Source organism: Prosopis cineraria, unplaced genomic scaffold (genome assembly GCF_029017545.1).
Source record: "Prosopis cineraria cultivar Desert tree isolate PC_DT_omini unplaced genomic scaffold, ASM2901754v1 PC7, whole genome shotgun sequence".
Taxonomy (NCBI): Eukaryota; Viridiplantae; Streptophyta; class Magnoliopsida; order Fabales; family Fabaceae; genus Prosopis; species Prosopis cineraria.
Window position 1 is genome coordinate 35,863,752 of NW_026555338.1, and position 21,666 is coordinate 35,885,417.

General features: G+C 30.8%; 2 protein-coding genes across 2 annotated transcripts; both read left to right on the top strand.

The window, feature by feature from the left end:
* Positions 1–694: 694 nt before the first annotated feature.
* On the top strand, positions 695–1,456 carry LOC129316800 (uncharacterized). Its single transcript, XM_054961172.1, has one exon. It carries the CDS (start codon positions 695–697, stop codon positions 1,454–1,456), a length of 762 nt encoding a protein of 253 aa, XP_054817147.1.
* Positions 1,457–10,520: 9,064 nt separating this feature from the next.
* On the top strand, positions 10,521–12,524 carry LOC129316171 (protein translation factor SUI1 homolog). Its single transcript, XM_054960476.1, has 5 exons — positions 10,521–10,657; positions 11,499–11,613; positions 11,696–11,901; positions 12,127–12,180; positions 12,272–12,524. The coding sequence occupies exons 2-5, from the start codon at positions 11,577–11,579 to the stop codon at positions 12,314–12,316; spliced, it is 342 nt and encodes a 113-aa protein (XP_054816451.1). The 5' UTR covers positions 10,521–10,657; positions 11,499–11,576; the 3' UTR covers positions 12,317–12,524.
* Positions 12,525–21,666: the final 9,142 nt, after the last annotated feature.

Sequence of the window (21,666 nt, forward strand, 5' to 3'; positions counted from 1 at the left end):
TGCATTCTGAAACCACCCAAGCTGACCTAAAGCATCCAACTCACATTTGCTATATGACATTGTGATTTCAAATACCGGGGCGTCAGTTTTGCCTTTTTTCATATCCACCCTCCTCTTTCAATACTACTGCTAGTCTGCTGCTGCTGCTATTATTATTTTGGGTTTTGGTGGCCATGAAGTGTTGCTTGCTTGAGATGTTCTAAATTATAGCAGAGCAAGAATAGCATAATCAAATGTACCCAAAAAAACACATTTATCTCAAAATGTTGAAGAAAAAATTATGATATTGAAACTATGGGATAAGGAAAGTCCGAGTTGTATTTGAACTTCCTCTGAAGTTGCTCCTTTAAATCAAAAGTATTCAGTTTAGGAATATTTGTACTTTTGTATGATCACACACACAAAAACTGACAGAACGAGAGCGAGCGAGATGTTCTGCGTGATATGCTTAGGCCCACAAGCATGTAAAATGCTTTTGCAATACATTCAATCATACACTCATAGCATGAACATGATTCTAACAACTTATATCTCTTGCATTCATAACCTCGTTGTGATGTTAAATATAAAGTAAAGTAATGCCCTTCAGCCCTTGTCATTTCTTTCAGCATAGCATCTCTTCCTCTTTCCTTTGTTTCTATCCAGCAGTTCTAAGATCCAAGTGTTGAAGGAGGATTTCAAATTTAATTTCATTATGAGGGTTGTTATCGTCACGAGAACAACGAACCAGTTTTCCATTGAAGTAGATAGCCAAGAAAAAGTTGTTGAAATCAAAAGGAAAATAGAACAAATCCTCGACGTCCCAGTGGCTTCACAAATACTTACTGTATCTGGCTGGGAGCTAGTGGATGGGTTAGACATGGAAGATTACCCCATCATCACAGACGGTACAGAAGTTGACCTCACAATCAAACCAGTGTCTCCACATCCTTCCCACTTTAATAAAATCCAGATCATAGTGAAATTTTCAGCACGACAGATCATCATAGATGTGGACAAGACAGACACGGTTCACAGTTTGAAGGAAAAGATTCACATCCTGGATAACACGCCGATAAGAAAAATGTCACTTTTCTTTTCAGGTGTGGAATTGGATGAAGATTTTCGGAACCTGAGTGAGTACGGCATAGATGAATTTTCTGAGATTGTTGTCTTCCTCAAGACCATGAATCGCTCAGGAGATGATCCTCCCTCGAGGAGGTTAAGTTTGGTGGTGCAAACTTCCTCTAGTTTACTTAATGCAGCCACAATTCCACTAGAAATGACTGATTCAAGTACTGTGAACGAGTTGAAGATAATTTTATTGAGCAGAAAAATTCTGCCACCTGATGATTATTTGTTCATACACAGGCAAAGGATAATGCGTGATAGCCGTAGCCTTAGGTGGCATGGGGTTGAGAATGGGGATTTCCTCTATGTCTTTAAAGGGACTGTTAGTCGCAGTGACACTTTCTGATACATTTCTCTAGTGGACAACCTGCTCTGATTTTGAACTAGAAAATGGTCTATATTTTAAATAAAATAACTTACTTTGTAACTTAATTATCAAAGGACAGCTGTCTGTGATGTTTGCCTCACATTTTTTAAGTGCTTGTTTGAAACAATTAGTTGTGTATTTATATATTGAATTCAGACACATTTATCAATACATCTTTTTATGCATTACTCTCTCCAAACGATAATGGACCATAATATACTATATTGATAACTAATTTATGTTTTTTAAAAAGCATTAATTAAAATCTATTTTTTTAAAAAAAATTACATCCTTTTAATTATATTTTCATTAAATATTTTATATACGTGTCTTGATAGTGGTAATTAAATTTTAAATGCATCTTTTTTTAAAAAAATAATAAATAAAATAAGGATATAAATAAAAAAATTAATTATAAAAATTACTTGGACGAGACTTCTAAAGGATATTTTACACTGTGAAAAGTATTGAATTATTAGCCTATAAATAATTATAAGGAGCAGCGTGTTTATATATACATATATAATAAAATTTAGAAAAAATAGCATCCAACAACTAGTGTATAAAATTTATATTACATAAGGACTAAATGATTTCAAAATAGCTTTGCAGTTATTTGGTCCTTTTGACATACTAATTCTATAAGCAAAAAGACTAAAATGTCCCTCAAGTAGTTAAAAAACAAAAGAAACCCCCATTGTCGCCGTTGCCGGCCGACGGACCACCGCCTACGGCAAGTTCGTCGAAGCCCCTGCTATCAGCGAGGTTGCTGGGGGCTAGTCGCCAAAGCTTTGACAGGGTTTTATTTGAGAAATAAACATTTTAGGTGGCTAAGGGAAAGTTTAATCCCATAACCCTTGATTACATAAAAAATTTAGTGACCACTAGACCACCAAGCCCTTTAATAACATATAGTAAAAAAATAAAAATAAGTAATAAACTAAGTACAAAGCCACTTTCATGTAATAACATAATGGTGTATTATTAATTTCTGAATGAAACTTGCTATTTTACAAATATTACTTGTTAATATGACATAGACAATTATAAATTGGGGACTTCAAAACTTCACTCATTTCACTTATTAAATGTCCCAATATATTATTGTCAATCACAAATATGTTGTTGTTAAAACAAAACAGATACTTATTAGTGAATTACTAACACATACAACTAAATCCTTTCTATCAATTTTCCTAATTTATTAAAACCATAATAGATTCTTGTTAATTTCAAATAAATTATTTTTATTTTACAAATGTTACTTATTAATCTAACATGGACAGTTACAAATTAGGGGCTTCTTAACTTCACTCATTTTACTTGTTAAATGTCTTAATGTATTGTTATCAATCACAAATAGGTTATTGTCAAAACAAAACAAATACTTGTTAGTGAATGACTAACACATACTACTAAACCCTTCATATCAATTTTTCTAACTTGTTAAACTCATAATAGATTCTTGTTAATTTTAAATGAATTGTTGTTACTTTATAAATATTACTTGTTAATCAAACATGGACAGTTACAAATTAGGGACTTCAAAACTTTACTCATTTTACTTGTTAAACGTCCTAATATATTGTTGTCAATCATAAATAGGTTGTTGTCAAAATTAAACGGGTACTAGTTAGTGAATGACTTGGGACATTTAAATTGGTGAGAAGTACAATGATATTGTTTATGTGCAATAAACAATATAGGCTCCAAAACAACATGTACTCTTAGTCATTGAACAAGGGGAACCAATTACATCATTGATATATAACACTATCTTTTGCAATCCAGACATTATTTGTGGGCCTATTGGGAAATTTTTGGCCTTCAACTTGGCCATCCAAATCAAGCTAAGGAACACGCAATGCAATAATTACAATGTATGTTATTGAGATTCAAGTAGATTGTACATAGAGTTGGAAAACAAGCAGGCCTGACCTTTATGGGCTCAGCTCTTAAGAGCTCAGGCCCTGAAGCCTAATTTTCCAAAATTCCTCTAAATTCTGAGGCCCGATTATTATGTAAAGGGCTTAGGGTCAAGCTTGTAAACCCGATTATAAAAAAAATTAATATTATAATTTAATTAGAATATTTTAAAATTAAACATAAAATAAAGCAAGGTAATTACTCTAGTTGGCCAAAAATAATAATTACTTTGATTAAATTTGGTAAGAATAAGAGCACCCATTTAAACAATTAAAGATCAAAGTATTAGCCCCCTAGCACCCATGGCAAGATAATAGTTGCAAGTGGAAAGCATATCATGAGAGGCGTGAGGGAGAGCAAATGCGATAGACATGAGGGGCGATAGGGCAAGCATATGTGAGAGGGAGAGCCGGGTGACTCTGAGTGAGGCAAGGCAGAGATCAAAGACAAGGCAGGGATGACCGACAGCTAACAGGAGAGCAGCGATATTGATTAAGGCAAAGATAAGCGACGGCCGACAAGAGAGCAGACACGTGACTATGAAATCTTCAATCTTCAAGTTGAGAGAGTAAGAGTTTTGATCCTAAATCCTTATTTAAATAGGGCCTGCAAGCCTGACCCTTATTCCCAACTCTAATTATATAAGATGTATATTATAAGATAATAAGTACCTTACAACTAGATTTGGTAAATGGGCGGGTTAGACTTAGGGCTCAAGCCTTGAAACCCAATTTTTCAAAATTCCTTCAAATCCTAAGGCCCGACCTTTATGTAAAGGGTTCAAGGCTAAGCTCGTAAGCCTAGTTACAAAAAAATAAAAAAATTAATATTATAATTTAATTAGAATATTTTAAATTCAAACATAAAATAAATCAAGGTAATTACTCTGATTAGGCAACAACAATAATTATTTTGGTTAAACTTGGTAAGAATTAGAGTACCCTTCTAAGACAATCAAATATCAAAGTATCGACCACCTAGCACCCACGGTAAAACAGTAGCTATAAGTGAAAAGTATATCGTGAGGGGTGCAATGGGAAAGAAGGAGAGTAGATGCGACAGATGTGAGGGGTGACAAGGCTAGCAGATTTAAGGGGGAGAGCTAAGTGACTCTAAGTAAGGCATAGATCAGTGATGAGGGATCGACATATGAGAGAGTGAGAGGTAGGGATGCTTAATGAGGCAAACATGAGTTATAAGGGACAGCGATGTCGAGTGAGGTAGAGACGAGCGTTAGCCAATGGGAGAGTAAATAAGTGACTATGAAATCTTCAATATTCAGGTTGAGAGAGTGAGAGTTGTGATAAAACGAAGAAGGTTGAGAGAGTGAGAGTCAAGAGATCAAAAATTAGAGAAGCTTAAGTTTTAGGTTTTTTCTCTGCACACTAATTTTTACATAGATCGAGAAAAAAAGACAATCGAGCTTGGAGGGCTATTCAGGCTCAAGCACCTTTTCCAAGGCTTATTAAGGCTAGGCTCAAAAGCTTAGTTACCTTAAAAACATCCCATTTTTCAAACTCAAATCTTTATTTAAATAAAACCTCTAGGTTTAACCCTTATTCCCAGCTCTGCTTACACTTAATAAATAGTCCATTTGTTTTTGTCATTAAAACGGTAATTGAAGGGGGAAAATTATCCCTTTCTCTTCCCCGTCAAATATTATAAATGATAATCTCAATTGATTTATTTGGCTCTGTATAGATGAGAAGGTAACACCTTATAGCTTTGTTTTTAACTTTTTATAACTAAATGAAATGGGATTAAATAAGTGTAAGTGAGCTTATCCTTTAAATTTTTGTTTTAATAGCACCATATATTCTCAATTCGTTTATTGTGCAAATTGCTCTCTCAACTTTTGAAAATGGTGCAGTCTAGCCCCTACTGTTAACAAAAGTTAATTTTGATCATTAATTAACTAAAAAATGACCAAAAGTGACCATAATAATTACAAAAAAAGACCAAATTTTGTTGTCATTGTCTTTAAGTTTTGGATCTTTTATTGTAAGTTTTGGTTATTTTCTATAATTTTTATGTTCTTTTCTATCATTTTATATTCAACTAACTGTCAAACTTAACTTTTTTTAGCAGCATGGATTAGATTGCATAGTTTTGAAAAGTTGAGAGAATAACTTGCATAATAAATAAGTTCATGATCTATGATATTACTAGATTTAAAGTTTATGAGATAATTTGTTTAGTTACCCATTAAATAAAGAAAACTTAAACTTGATTTTGATTATTACGTAAGAAAAGTTAAATTATTTCAATGACGACTGATGAGGTACTTTCTAATTTTAACAATGGGCATGTTAACAAGGGAAATTTTTTTGATTAAATGGAAATTACTAGAATAACATATAATATGGGTGACTTAGTGCAGAATTATGAACAGAGGTTACTCTGTTTGGCCCATTTTTTTAGTGGATCAATATTGGAAAAATATTTTTCAAGGACCATTGAGGCAATTTAATATTAAATAAGAGCTAAGAGATTCTAAAATATTATTACAGGATTAAGAGATTGATTTGAAAATAATTTTAAATAAAAAAATACTATAATAACTTGCTTAGTTACTCATTAAATAAAGAAAACTTAAATTTGATTTTGATTATTATGTAAGAAAAATGTTACCCATTAAATAAAGAAAACTTAAATTTGATTTTGATTATTATGTAAGAAAAGTAAAATTAGTTCAATGATGGTTAATGGTTGGTTGTCCTAGTGACAACATCACTTCCCTCTCTTAGAAGAGGTCGTGAATTTGAACCCAATGTTTGACGTGCTTGTGTGCGTGTGTCTCCCTTTCATGTGGAGAAAGGTTGGGTTACAGGTAATTTTGTTAAGAAAATTACTTCAATGATGAAATAGTTTCTAATTTTAATGACGGACATGTTAACTAGGGCAATTTGTTGATTAAATGGAAATTACTAGAATAACATGTAATATGGGTGACATGGTGTAGAACTATGAATAGAGATTGCTCTGTTTGACCCATTTTTTAGTGGATTGATATTGGAAAAATATTTTTCAAGGACCGCTAAGGTAATTTAATATCAAATAGGAACAAAAAGATTTTGAAATATTATTACAGGATTAGGGGATGATTTGAAAAAAAAAGATGGAAAAAAGACTATAATAAACCTACTTTTTTTAAAATTTATCAATTAGCAAATGATTTCTTTTTAAATATGAATTGGTATTTGTTAATTAATGAATGACTACTTGTTAAAATATGATATATATTTATCCCTTTCCACAGCCAAGTTTTTTTACATCCTTGAACTTATTAATTAGCGAATAATGTAACAGTCCTCACCCTATCTCACCGGGGGTCTTTTGGGCTGGAGCCTTAACTACTCACACAGCAGACCCAATGGTATTAGACTTAGCCTAAGTTTCTTAAGGTGGTAGAGGTTGAACGTTCGAGTTTAAAAAGGTTTTAAAAAAATTTTTTGGTGGGGTGAGAAATAACCCAAGTATTACCTTGGAAAAAGTTGGGCCCGTTGTGTGAATAGTTAAGACTCCAGTCAAAAAGACTCCCGGTGGGGTAGGGTGAGGACTATTATATAAAAGGCACCTTTTATGTAACAGCATGGCCACTAACCCCTTACGTTAGTAAATGTGGTGCTAACACATGTTCCCTTACGGGCCCACGTGTGACTTTTCTCATAGTAGTACATAGCTTATTTCTCACCCCACTAAAGAGGTCTTTTGGAACCTTCTCAAGAATCGAGCCCCCAACCTCTCCTATCTTAAGTAAAGTTATAGCTAACCCTGGTATCATTTAGTCAACTTGACCCAATGGTACCAGACTTAACCTCAACTTCTTTAAGGTGGTAGAGGTTGGAGGTTTGAGTTTGGGGAGGTTTCAAAAGACTCCCCTGAGAATGAGGTGAAGAATAACCACTGCACCACCAGTGGGAAAGCCAGCTTAGGCTCTTGAGGAGTGTTGGAGCCCAATCCAAAAGACCCTCGGTGGGGTGGGGTGTGGACTGTTACATACAAGCTGGTACGTGTTCCCTCACGGGCTCACGTGCGACTTTCCCTATAGTACTACACAGGTTATTTCTCACCTAGTAAAGAGGTCTTTTAGAGCCTTCTCAAAAATAGAGCTCTCAGCCTCTCCTACCTTAGTGAAATTCTAACCAACCTTGGTACCATTGGGTCAAGTGACCCAATGGTACCAAGGTTGGCTACAACTTCATTACGGTAGGAGAGGTTGGGGGCTCGATCTCTGAAAAGCTCCAAAAGACTTCTTTAGTGGTTGAGGAATAACCCATGTACTACTCCAAAAGCATAAGGGGCTCAGGGCCATGCTGTTACAAATAACTTATTATTAAATGTAAATGGATACTCATTAATTAACGAATGGCTACTTGTTGATACATGATCTACACTTATCCTTTTCCAAAACCAAGTTCTTTTAGATTCTTGAACTTGTCGGTTATCAAATAACTTCTTATTAAATGCAAATAGATATTTGTTAATTAATAAATAGTTACTTGTTGAAATATAAATTACACATGTCCCTTCCTATAACCAAGCTCTTCTAAATTATTAAACTTATCAATTAGTGAATGGTTACTTATCAAATGTTAATAGGTACTTGTTAATTAATTAATTATTACTTGTCAATTAAAAAAGACAAGTAAAGATATTATAGTATTTTCTGTTTAAAATTATTTTTAAATCATTTTCCTAAGTTTACAGTGATATTTCATAATTTTATTAATTTTTTATTGATATTAAGTACTCTATTGATTCTTGAATGATATTTTTTCAACCAAACCCTGCAAGAACAGGCCAAAAGGCTACCCTACTTTCCTCCACTTCTTTTTTTCTAATAAATTATTCATTTCAACAATGATAATACACTAATTCAAATACAACACACTTTTTAACAATTATTTCATGTAAGCTGGGTTTAATTTAAATCAAGTTTAAAATACTTGAATATATAAAAAATGTGTATGTACCAAAGGCCGATCATAAATACCTCATACTTTTAGGCTTCTTTGGAGCTGATTCGAATACTCAAATTGTTAAATTTTATTTTACTTTTTTTAGCTAATTTCAATTTCATCTTAAAAAAATTAAGATTTTTCAAGCAATATATCACTATAAGGCAGAGACCAAGCATTAAAAGAATAAAAATGAAAACTTATGAAGTAACCTCTTGTATTTATTTTTTTCTCAATATTTTTAAAAATATTCAAAACAAATTTTTACTAAAACACTAAAATTTCAATTAGGAGTGCGAAATGTGTGAACTAGAAATCTAGAAGAGAATTTATGAGTGCTAAGTGAAAATTGAAATGAAAATTAATTTTGTTTTATTAGTAATAAAAAATAGTTTGGGTATTCTCGACTACGTCCATTCAGATTTGGACCTTACCCATATTTTTTTTGAGTTTATTTGAAGTGTCTAAAATAAAAAAAATAAACTCTCAAGTCAAGTGATAAAATTTTTCTGACTTATTCAGGTTACCCCATCAAACTTGACCTGAGTTATCAGTTCTTCTCATAGATACATACTACTATTCATGCTTCTATCTATAACTCTTAAGGGCCAATATATATATATATATATATATATGTTTCTTTTTATTTAAAAATGTAAGGCATTTTTAATCAAATCTCACCCTTAATAAACTAGTTACCTACTTTTCAACTAACCCTATCTTTTCACATTTATCCCTATTAAACACCCTATAATATATATAAAGAAGTTATTAATAGGGGAACTTTTAAAAAAAAGATAATAATTACACCTCGAAAGACTAAAATACTTATATTTTTTAATATTTAACTTTTTAAAAAATACCTTATATTTTTAAACAAAAAGAATATACACATAACACTTTGATTGTTTCCACACAATAAAGTAATAGCCAAGTATATCATGACTTAATAGTCAAGACAAACTAAAGCTCTAATTAAATATATATCATTTAATTGAGCCAAGTTTTTTCTTGGGAGTCGAAAGGCTTACCCTTGAGTAGCTTAAACATATTTACTTCACAAATTTCAATTGCATTCAACAATAATATTATGGGAGAATGATAAAAAAATTTTAAAAGGATCAATTAATTTAAGTTAGATTTTAAGTTTCAAACTCTAAAAATTTACAATTCAATCTCTCAATTTTACAATTACCTTATGGTGAATTTGCAACGTATTTTTTAAATTTTAACATGGTTGAATAATAAAATTATTTTTTATTAAAATTTAAAATATAAGTTATAAATTCATCATAACGAAATTGTAAAATTAAAAGATTGAATTACAAATTTTTAAAATTTAACATTTAAAACCTAATTTAAATTAATCAACCATCTTAAAATCTCTCTAATATTCTCCCTAATATTATAGGTTAGTGTGTACATGGCCGTTGCTATGCTCACACCTCCTACAAGTTTTTTATTGTTTTACGTAAACAATTTTAATTTCATTGTCTTTTAAATCTTTCTTTTATATAACTATTATTAAAAATAGATTTTTTTTATCAATTAGTAAGCTGTTAATTATAATGTTCCTGTGCGATCTAGTTAACATTAAAAGGAAAAACTTTTAGCTTATAATCAATAAAGATTGATCTAGTTAATAAAAATTTAACTCATAACCTATAAGGGGATGGGTTCAAATCTTATTACTAATGTAAAGACCTTATTAATGGATAATTTGCAAATATCTCTATAAATATTTTTTGAGTTTGGAGGCATATTTTCACTTTGATAAGTCTTTAAAATCTAACTTACCTGAAATTTTATTTATTTTAAAAAAAAAGAGACCCGATAACTGGTAAAAGAAGGAACTTATATATATATATATATATATATATTTTTTTTTGCCAATGAAGACTTATATTTTTATACATCGTATATTTTAAAATAAAAATAAAAAATCATATGAGTGTGGTAAAAATAGAAAACTTTTCATAAAAAAACCATTTATTGTTAAGTATTATTTTCTTTTTTTTTTCTTCACGAAATTATTGTTAAGTAGTATAGAATCTGTTGAATATAAATAATTAGTATGTTATTCAAGAAATAAGACGCTAAATTAATTAATAGTAAAAAGAAAATATACGGTAACCGACTTGTTTGCGTGGATGAGAGTTGTTGTCTCCACCGCCAAATATAAAATGCCAAGACCCGCTCTCCTGAAGTATCATTCGGCACCGAATTGGATCACCGATTCATAGCCCTCGACGTTGTTGTTCTTGTTCTCAATCCATATCGTGCTTGATTAGAGGTAATTTCCCTTGCGTTTTTGTCATTAGTCTATAATTTTCTTATCAGGATTGTTAAATCACTTTCCCTCCAATACCCGTTAAAATGTTTTTAGTATAACTACGCTTGAGTAAATTTACATTTCTTTTTCCTGACCTTTTGTGAACTCCAACCGGGGTTAATTTTCTCCCGGATGTCTTTTCCCCGATCATTTAATTGTTGTAATTTGGTTGTTTATATTTTAACAGATCGTGGGGGATTTGATGAGTTTTCCTGTAGTATTCAAGATATATATATATATATATATATTATTACGAGGCATGGGGGTGGAGGATGTTTTAGCAATGCATGGTGCATCAGATGCTTACAGTTTGTATTGCTTTTTATCTCGAGTGTTATGGTTATTAATGTCCTTGTGGCTTGCACTCAGAATCTTGTGTTATATTTGTGATACGTTTATTCCTTTTTCGTCGCTTTGCTACTTCTCTTCCTTCGGGATCGAATGCGTTCTCTCTGATCAGTATGTGTAAATTGTTTATTTAATCAACTGTTATTCTATAGCCTTCTGTTTTCCCTTCGAAGGGGAATTTAGGAGTGGTTGGCAGGCTTATCCCAAATGTCGTGGATTGGTCTAGTGTCGATGAGTTATATAAATACGTTGCCAAAGAATTTGAACCCAACAGTTACTTATTTCTGTACATATAATTACGTATGACATGAACTTTATAGTATTTGGTACTTTTGAGAAACTCACTCGAGTTTTTCTTTGTCCTTGATAACCATAAAATCTTTAAACTCGTCCACCATTGTATCTTATAATTGACTCGTATGTTTTTCTTTGTGCTTTGCCTAATTCATGACAGACTGACAGTGCTCGGTGGTTGATTGAATTGGAAGGACTTTGTTGGTTACAAATTAACTACCTACCAAGGGCAACTTTCATGTCTGAATTCGACATAAAAATCCCAACTGCTTATGGTAGGCTGATTTGTTTTTTATCGTTTAATGGTATTTGAGGGTTTGATTTACCAGTCGCTCGCTTGGTTGGATGATTGGGCAGATCCCTTTGCTGAGGCAAATGCTGAGGATTCTGGAGCTGGGGCAAAAGAGTATGTTCATGTGCGTGTACAACAGCGTAATGGAAGGAAAAGCCTAACGACTGTTCAAGGATTGAAGAAAGAGTACAGCTATAGCAAGATACTCAAGGACCTTAAGAAAGAGTTTTGCTGTAATGGTACTGTCGTCCAGGACCCTGAGTTGGGACAGGTGGCTGTTCTGTTCTCCACTAATTTAAACCCCTTATTAGTGGAATTGACATGATTGGGCTATTTGATCATCATGTGGAATTTGTGCCCCTGACAACTGGTTGTTATAGCCTTGTTTTATTTTCAAAAATTTGTTCGTTGAGGCAATAATGCAGCGTTCCCAATATCTTTAAATTACGGGTTCTAGGATAAATGAAGTTCTAAATGTCGTCGTCTTGTGATGTAGGTCATACAACTTCAGGGAGATCAAAGAAAGAATGTGTCCACTTTCCTTGTGCAGGTAAATGATATGCTTACTGCACTGCTCTGATGTAATCGTTTTTTAGGGTATAGTTTTATGATCAAATGTCCCTCTGTGCCGTCACTAACAGGCTGGCATTGTGAAGAAGGAGCATATCAAGATTCATGGTTTCTAAGGCCTAAGCAGCTGTTGGATAATTCAGTTTTATGTTGCATATATAGCATTGGATTGCACTTAAATTGCTGTAGTTTACGCGGTTTGAGCTCATGCAGCCAGCGGCATTATACTTTTTTGTTATATGTAATCTTTTGATTTATGTATATGGTATGGGTTATATGTATTTTGGCAAGATAATAACCTGGAATAAATTAGGTAATTTTTCATCTCTGATGTCAGTCTATTGGCCTTTGAAATTCTCAATCCCCCAATGGCCAAGCATCGGCCAGTAAACATGACTTATCCCCAATAAATCACTATGGAAGCATGAAACAATCAAGTGGCTCCGTTGATCAAAGTGGCGTGGGTACTTTAGTGTCACCACAAAACCCTTTTCTACCCAACACGTACTAAAAGACAAGGGACTGTGCTGACCGATGCATAGGCGCGCCGCAATGGTCAAGTTCATCTATATTTGATCATCAATTCAATAAACGATGCTTTCTGCTTGGTTAACATTAGTGGTTCATCCCCACGACTTGTTTTAATTTGCCTTCATGTCTTCCTCAGTTTGCATTATGAGTTAGCAGAAATTCCTTACTAACATGGATAAATGTGGTTAAAGAAGAAATTTGGCGTGTGAGACGAACGGTGGCAGTAATTTGACAGAGAACATTAAGTCTCTGGTTTTGTTTGCTTAACGTAGGTGCTTCGACATGAGCGTAAAATTTTCAACTGCCGACTGTCATGGGTGTAATGATCAATTATCTGGCAAAAATACAAATATTAAGAATAGGCAAGTGCATGTTTGATTTTGAGCTAGCACACGTTCTAATCCATACTAGCACAAAAGTACAAAGAGAAGATGATAAGAGTGGAAAAGGCACATTTGCGTTTTCTCAACTATTAAAACAGAAGTGTATGAGAAGTTGATAGGTGGAGCTGGGAATATGAGGTGGATTATATAGGTTGGTCTGAATAATTGATCTGGGTCAAGTTAAAAAAAAAAGTGATCTAAATAAAAATGGGCTTTTATGGCCCAAGTTATATAATATGTGAACTATATGAGTTAATCCTAATGGATTGCAATTGACCTGTTTAATTCATTTTTTTTAAAAAAAATCAAAATTGAAAGAAAAGGGAATTTTTTTTTTAGGCATAAATTATATGAGGTATGACTTACTCAATCAGTTTAATTTATATGTTTTGTATAGATATTATGAATTAATATTTTAGTGTATTTAGAATGAAACATGAAAAAAAAATCATATTGGACGAAACTATCATTATGATTTATGAAGATTTCATCATATAACGGATTCAACTTTGACTATAACCTTGTTTGATATTGAGAAAGAGAGAAAGCTAGTGTAACTGTTGGGATGGATTTCTTTTATATTTTATCCCTCTGTTGAGACAAAATGGATTTCAATCATTTTATTAGACAATCTTTTTTATCACGCATCTCTTATTTATGTATTCCCGCCTATCTTTATTATATAAGGTTTGGTAAAAGAATTTTTTATCCTCGATGTAAGTCTCTTTGTGTAGTAGTTTATATAGTATTAATTGTTTTATTTTATTTGTTCCATCCCTTTCATGAAACTTGTGTTAATAATTCTCTATCCTCGAACTCGACCTGCAAGCTGCAGGGATTAATGGAAAAAACAATTGCAAGGGTTATTTTTTTCGATTATCCACAACTTTTTTTATTGGAGTTAATTCTGTTCCAAAAACTATCGGATATTAAATATAAGTACATCTTTTAATAAAAAATATAAATCTTAATCCATTTTGTTATAAGAGATGAGTTTTTTCTGTTAGACCTAACTTTTTTTGGTTACAAAGATTATTTTGTCTTTGCAAATTTGAGAATAAATCAAGTTGATATTTTTTTTCTGATATGAATTCTTGCTAGTTTGGGTTATAACTAGTATCTGCCCTGATGAAAATGGCATGCGCTGTCACGTTTTGGGCTGTCGTTAGATAGCCCATATTGACCACAGACCAACACAGCCTATAAGTGACTAACTTTTGTTGAACATTAGGCCAAAAATATACAAAAAGAAAAAACAATTGCAGTAGAATGATCATAGAACACGATATGCCACCTACCTAATGATTTTTCTAGTGTTCATATGAGATGATTTTAGGAATTAAATATTTTTAGTTCCCAAATAATACAACCTTAATATCAATAGATTGGAATCACCATATGCTTAATACCAGACAGCTAGCGCGGTGCTTATGCCCATCATATTTTATATACACACACACTACCCTAATTGTCAAATACAACATTATTTTATTTTAATCAACGTTTGAAATGTGTTAACAGTTATGAAATTAATTTGGCCTAGACAAAATCGTATTCGTGTCCATATTCAGTGATTCTTATGCCTAATAAAGATCACACAGGGAGATTCTTGATGTCAATTATTCATCATTCAATTTCTTCATAGCCCGAGGGGTAACAATGCCTGAATCCCTTTTCAGATCCAAATATTGTATTCCTTAAAAAATATCCGTCGTATTCTATGACTCAGTCAACAAACTAGAGGACAAACTATTCTGATTTTATTTCGATATACTCGAATCAAGCAATTTCTTATTCGTTTTAAAATACATAAACACCCTACATTCTTTGGGGGGGGGGGGTTTGGCCCTCAAAAGATGATTAAAACAAGGATAAGAATTTATTAAAAATACGTCACTGGCAATTTTTATAATTTAAAACTGTAATTTAATTTATTATAAATTTCATTGAATTTCTTTTGGTCTCGTAATGCACTGCGCAGATGAAACATGAAAGAATTAAATGGCATTCTTACCTTGAAAATATTTTGCAAGAAACATTATATCGATTATCCCAATTATTGATTGCAATAGTGTTACTCGTCATGTGTTAAAATTATTGCAATGTTGCTAAATGATGATTAACTCCACATAGAGAAAAAAGATTAAGACATTTTTGTCCATAAACTATCCATAATGGTATAACTAGCACACTAAAATTTAATAATATGAAAGAAAAATATACTTTCAAGTCCTTATAATTTAACTTAATTTTGAATTAGGTTCATGCAGTTTATCTTATTTTAATCAAACCCTTATAGTTTCATTTATTATACATATTGATCTCTTGAGATTAAAATTAATAATAAATTATTAAATTTTACAAAACAAAAAACCTCTTGAAGTTTGTAGAAAATTTAATTTAATACTTTTAACCAAAATAAAAAAATGATTTAATCCACTGTTTATATTTTTGTTATAATTTTTTTTTGAAAATTCTACATGTATAAAAAATATATTTAGAAGATAACCTAATTATATAAATTTTGAGTTATAAAAATTATGTAATTAATTTTAAAGTCATATAATCATTTATTAAAAATATACAAGTTCTCAATTTTGTTTTTAAAGAAAAAATGTAAAGATTTTAACTTTTAGAGGTTAAAAAATTTAATTGATTAAACTATAAAAGTTCAATTAAAACAAAATAAACTGTTAGGATTTAATTTAAAATTAAGTAAAAGTATAAAGACTTGCAGATATATTTTTCCTAATATGAAATAATTGACCCCCCCTCTCTCTACACTATTACATGACTTGTTAATTGGATATTTATTAATAAAAATTTGTATTAAATATTGTATTGAAATTCTATAATAACTTATGACATAACACGTAGCAAAAAATTTGCTAACCTAAAGAGATGAATAATGATAAAACCATGAAATTTAGGATTGAAAGAAATGAGACTTTAAAAAGTGGTGTACTATATTGATATCAGTCATCAAAGTAATTAATAATTAATAAATATCTTAATAATAAGTAATGATTATAAAATATTTTTTAAATATCAATAGAATAAATCTTAATAGATAATGTACATGAGTAATAGAATAAATCTTTATACTCAACAAAACAAAATGATAATATTGATTTGCTACAAGTATCATTTTATTGAAGACAAGTCTGAGGTACTGTAGGACATTACATGTGAACAGTTATCTCAGTTAAGATTCGAATATTGATCCGCTATGATACAAGGGATTTGACGCTTTCGCTAAACCCAACCCTGTTAGTATAAAATACTTTTTTCATTTTTATATATAAAATATTTTTTAAAAGCTTATATTGTCCTTATATATAAGAGATGTCACAATAATTTTAAGTAGCTGTACAATTTTACCTTTGTCTTGAAAAGAAAATAATATATTAATTGTGTGTTTTATCCACCATTATAATATTAATTGTGGCATTTATTAGGAGCAAAATTAAAAAAATGCTACAATTTTATGAGTTCACAAATAAATAATAATTTTTTATTAATATACAAAATTTAATTAAAAATATTTTATATATAAAAAGAATATAAGCAAAAGACTTGCTGGAGGGAACAAAGCACATTGTGCGCGTTGGAGTTGCTTCTGGGATGCAAACAACATAAGATGCAATCAAAATAATAAAATAAGAAATGAAGAAGCGGTCCAAATCCCAAAGGCGGAGAGATACACGTGATTAGCACGATGGGCATCGTTCCTCCCTCTTAATTAATTACGCGATGCGAGTGTTATTGTCTATGCTCCGTTCATTTTTGAATATTGAAGAATTTCAACAAACATATACAATTTAAGAAAATTAATTAATAGTTAATTCTACTCCCTCTGTCCCAAATTATAAAGTACTTTTAAAAGAGTTTCTCTGTCCCAAAATATAAAACATTTTGAATAAATTAATGTTTCATTAAATACTCCAATTTCAATATTACCATTTTCTCTCTATAATTAATTTTTATTACTTCTTTTTTTATTATATTAAATGATGGATATTTTAAAAAATTTATATTTTTATTTTTGAAAGATAAAATTGTTAGGTATATTTAATGAGATTTATTAATATGTGAGATTTTATCTAAAAGTATCTTATAATTGGGGATGGAGGGAATAATAGTTATACATGAAATTGAAATGTTTGGAGAACTAAAATGATCATGTAATTAATGTTTACCTTTTCTCTCTAATTTAATGATATCATCCAATTATGAGGGATAGTTTAAGAAAAATACACAATTAATACTTCTTAAAATTTATAATTTTGCTTAGAATAAAAAATATATGATAGTTTTTCTTATAATTGAAATTGAGGGAGTATATGTTATGAAGAGTAAAGTATAAATTTAATCATTAATTATTTTTTGAGAAACACTAGGTAACCTATACAATATAGGGTAATGCAAAACAAATTATTAACTATTTAAAATGTAACATCCAAAAGCCTCTGTCTAATCTAAACAAACATTCATTTATTTTTTATTGTAGGCCCTTTATTCATTTAATAATCTCATCTTCTCCTCTTGCTATTCTCCTTGTCCATGGCTCCTTCGCCTACCACTCTCCCTCAAATCTATCCATGGCTTATCTACTTGCCACTCTCATCCTCATCTTCCTCTTCACCTTCAACTATCCTCCTCTTTGCAAACAAAAGAATAAGAAGAGGGTGTGAGCAGAATAGAGTCTAAGGATATTGATATCTAATTAGGTGATAGCCAGAACTCATGGAAAGGAATCCATGCATGTATGATCCAATAACTCTAGAGAGTTTTCAATTCTTCTTAATCTTCAAAACCAACTTTCTTCCATATGGAATTTCTAACTCTTCGCAAGTCTTTGCCTTTCAGAATCCTCCCAATCACTTCTTGTACAAAGAAGGAAGCCCCCTGGTCCTGGCTAGATAATCGTAAGGCTGTATTGTAATCTCTCAACGCTTATCACCTTCATCCTCTTCCTCTGTACTCTCCTCTTGCAATGGCCCTTCAAAATCTTTGACCAACCAAGTATGTTGATGAGCAATGACCTGGCGGTCACCAATGAACTCCATCTTTCGCTTGCATCAACCTCCCATCTAGCCTCTATTATAAAGTTGGTATTGAAAGTCTATCTAAGAGGGGGTGAATTGGACTTTAAAAAAATTGACTAATAATTACAAAAATAAAATATAAGAAAGAAAGATATCACTAAATGCTTATGAGAGTAGGGAGAGTAGCTTGCACAATTCATTTATCTTGGTTCGATTCCAATTACTTAAGCCTACATCTAAATTTCAAGTTACACGTGAGATTTTCTCCCACCAATATCATGTCGGGCTTTTAGTTGCCTTGATATAATTCCAAACTTACATTTAAGTCTGAATCATTTCTTCTTACAAAGATAATGATTAAACCCTCTTAAACTACTCAAACTTAAGACCCTTTGTTTCAAGAATAGAAAACAAGAATAAACAATGTAAGTTTAATAATGAATTATTACTATTAAATACTCTGTCAAAGAGTTGATTTACAATTAATGAAGTTTACTTGTAATGAATACAATAGATGGGAGGTGAAATAATAAATAAATATACTTACATATTAACTTGGTTATTCATTCTTGTTCATCATCTTTATAAATGCACTTTTATATAATGTTCGTTGAGAAAGATTTGTTAGACTCATGAATAAGCCGTTAGAGTTATTGTCTTTTCTCCTCTAAGCTTTCTTCAAAAAAGAGGAGTTGTTGCAATGCTTTTCTGTGGAGTTTCTTGTAACATCTCAATTTAAATTTTAATAGTAATTTGGGTTAATAGAAATTTAAAAAAAATAATATTTAGAGGTAAGAAAATTAGTAAGAGATGATTATTAAATCTAACTTAGGATATAATTCTAAAAAAAATTTTAAAAAAATTATTATTAATTAATTAATTAAAAAATATTATTAAATTATTATTATAAAAAAAGAGGTATGCAAAAAAAAAAAAGAAGAGAAGAAGAAAAAGAGAATTTACTTTCGGCCGCCGCATCAATAGTAATATAAAATAATAAGAAAAAAAGAGGAGAGAGAGAAAAGAAGAAATAATAAAAAAAAAGATGTGGGACCCACTAAATTTTTATAAAAACTCACATGTTCCTTCATTTTTTCATTCTTTCTTTCGTGCGTGAGCTGAGGCAGAGAGAGCATCTATGAGCCAAGTTCACCGGTGCTGGGTTTTAAGGTAAGAGTTTTTAATAGAATATTTAGGGTGTGATTTTAAACTTTTCAAGACTATTCTAAAAAATTTTCTTAGTCATCCTTCCTCTTTGGTTTCTGATTTTGTGGTGGTAGAAAATTTAAGATCTGGAAGAGGGATGAATTTATGTTGAATAAATATGGTTTTTGAGGTTGTCAGTAGTATAATAAATGTTCTAGAGTATAAATTTGTTGATGATCTTTGAATTTGTGGCTTATGGATCAAATTCTAAACTAGATCTGAAAATATATGTTGATTTATTGAGGTTTAGATGATTATTTGGGATGAGAAATGAATTATTATGGTTATAGGATTATGATTCTAAGCTAGAGACTCAATTTTTAATTTTTGGGTATTTTAGGTACGAATTTATGAAATAAAAAGAAAATTTTGATAATAGAAATTAGTTTAGAAGTTGATTTTTAGATTATTAATGTTTATTGATAAGTAAAAGAGGAGTTAAAAATTTTACTTAATAGTATTAACTATAGATTTGTATTAAGATTGAGATTAGGAATTATGTTATATTTTTAATTCTATTATTAGAATTATTTTATTAGTTTCAAAAATTGAAACTAATATTTATAAATAATATGTTATTTGTAGATTGTATTACTGGTGAAGATTGTGGTAAGAGAGAAATTTTAAGAAATAATTTATTGAAAAAGCTACAAGGTAACCATGCTTTTAATTTGTGATTAGTGTTACTTCATGTTAATTGGGTGATTATTGAGAAAATTATGAATTTTGTAATATTGTATAATTGTGCAATATTATTATGAATTTGTTTGATTATTGTGGGAGGTGTTGGGAGACTTGCTATTATTGTTGTATTTATGTGTCACGTGGTACGCCCCTATTGGAGCTCAATAGGTGGCTTGTAAGGGCTCGAGCTAATCTACCTTTGGCCAGGTAATTTAGCACCGAGTGAGGGTTACAGCTCGAGGTTAATGGAGGGATATAAGGATGGTTGTTTGTGTGTATTGTAATATTTCTTATATTTGTTGGAATTATATTATTTTTAATTCTCACTTAGTAAGTACACACTTAACTGTTTGTATACACTATCATAAATTGGCTTTGGTTACTGGGACTTTTGAGTCTCATTATGTGGTTAATAATTTTCAGGAGAAGAGCCACGAGTGATACGTGGAGGAGTCCCAGAGGCTTAGTGGTATAGATCCACTGTCTCTTTTGGGTATTTAATTTATGATTTATAATGTGTTATATTATCAATATTAGGGCTTTTTGTTTATTGTCAATTATATGAATATATAAATGTAATCATGCCTTTCAAACTATTTCTATTTTTGGTACAATTTGGATGACTGTAATTTTAATATTTGGTTTATTTTGGATTGGTTAAAATAGCATGATTATAAGGCTAAATAACTGGCTTGTGTTGAAAATTGACTAAATTGCTTATTTTACTTGTTGAGAGTATAAGGATGGACAAATGTGATTTAGCCTAATGGCATGTGGGAGGTAAAAATTTATCAGAAATGTTATAGTGTGTGAGTTGAAGCCAATTATAAAATATTTTATATTGAAATTATTGATATAAGAATGTGTTGGGTGGCTGTAACCCAATTATGGTTGAGTTAAATTATTTTAAAATCTGGTGTGTTACATTTCTCTTTTACGGTAGACAAGGAAAGTAATGACTCTTTACAATAAATGTGCTAACAAAAAGTACGTGAGAGTTTATACCAGAAGAACAAAGGCTATTCAGGAATAAGAATATTGGAATAATCATTAAGTGCTTAATCCAATCTAAAGTTGTGTTTAAAAGGATCTCAGGATGATTAGAGAGCTAACACAACTCATAAAAAGTAACACAAAAAATAGAGCAACAGTTTTCATACTTATTTTAGAATAGTGATGCTTATACCAAAATAGTTAAAAATGTTTCTTGAATAGCACATTGTTTACTATTTTGGAACAACTCTCATATATCGGAATAAATTTACATAAGATGGTGATTTATGGAGCTTTATTTAGGAATAAAAAAGTTATTCCCAAATAAGGGGTCTTATATATCGAAGTAAGGAAACATACTTCAAAATACGAAGATTTGTTCTTGAATAGATGTGGTAGTTTTGAAATGATGTATTAAAAAAGAGCTTTTGAGGAAGCAACCACTATTCTGAAATAAAGAGGGCTATTCTGGAATATAATTCCTGAAGATGAAAATGGGTGGTTACTTCGGAATAAAAAGAGGATAAGAGAATAAGCTATTCTAAGATGAGGACATTAGACATGGAAACTCATAGAAGCTTTCGGATTTCAAATTTTTGATTCTAAGTTCCGCTAACATAC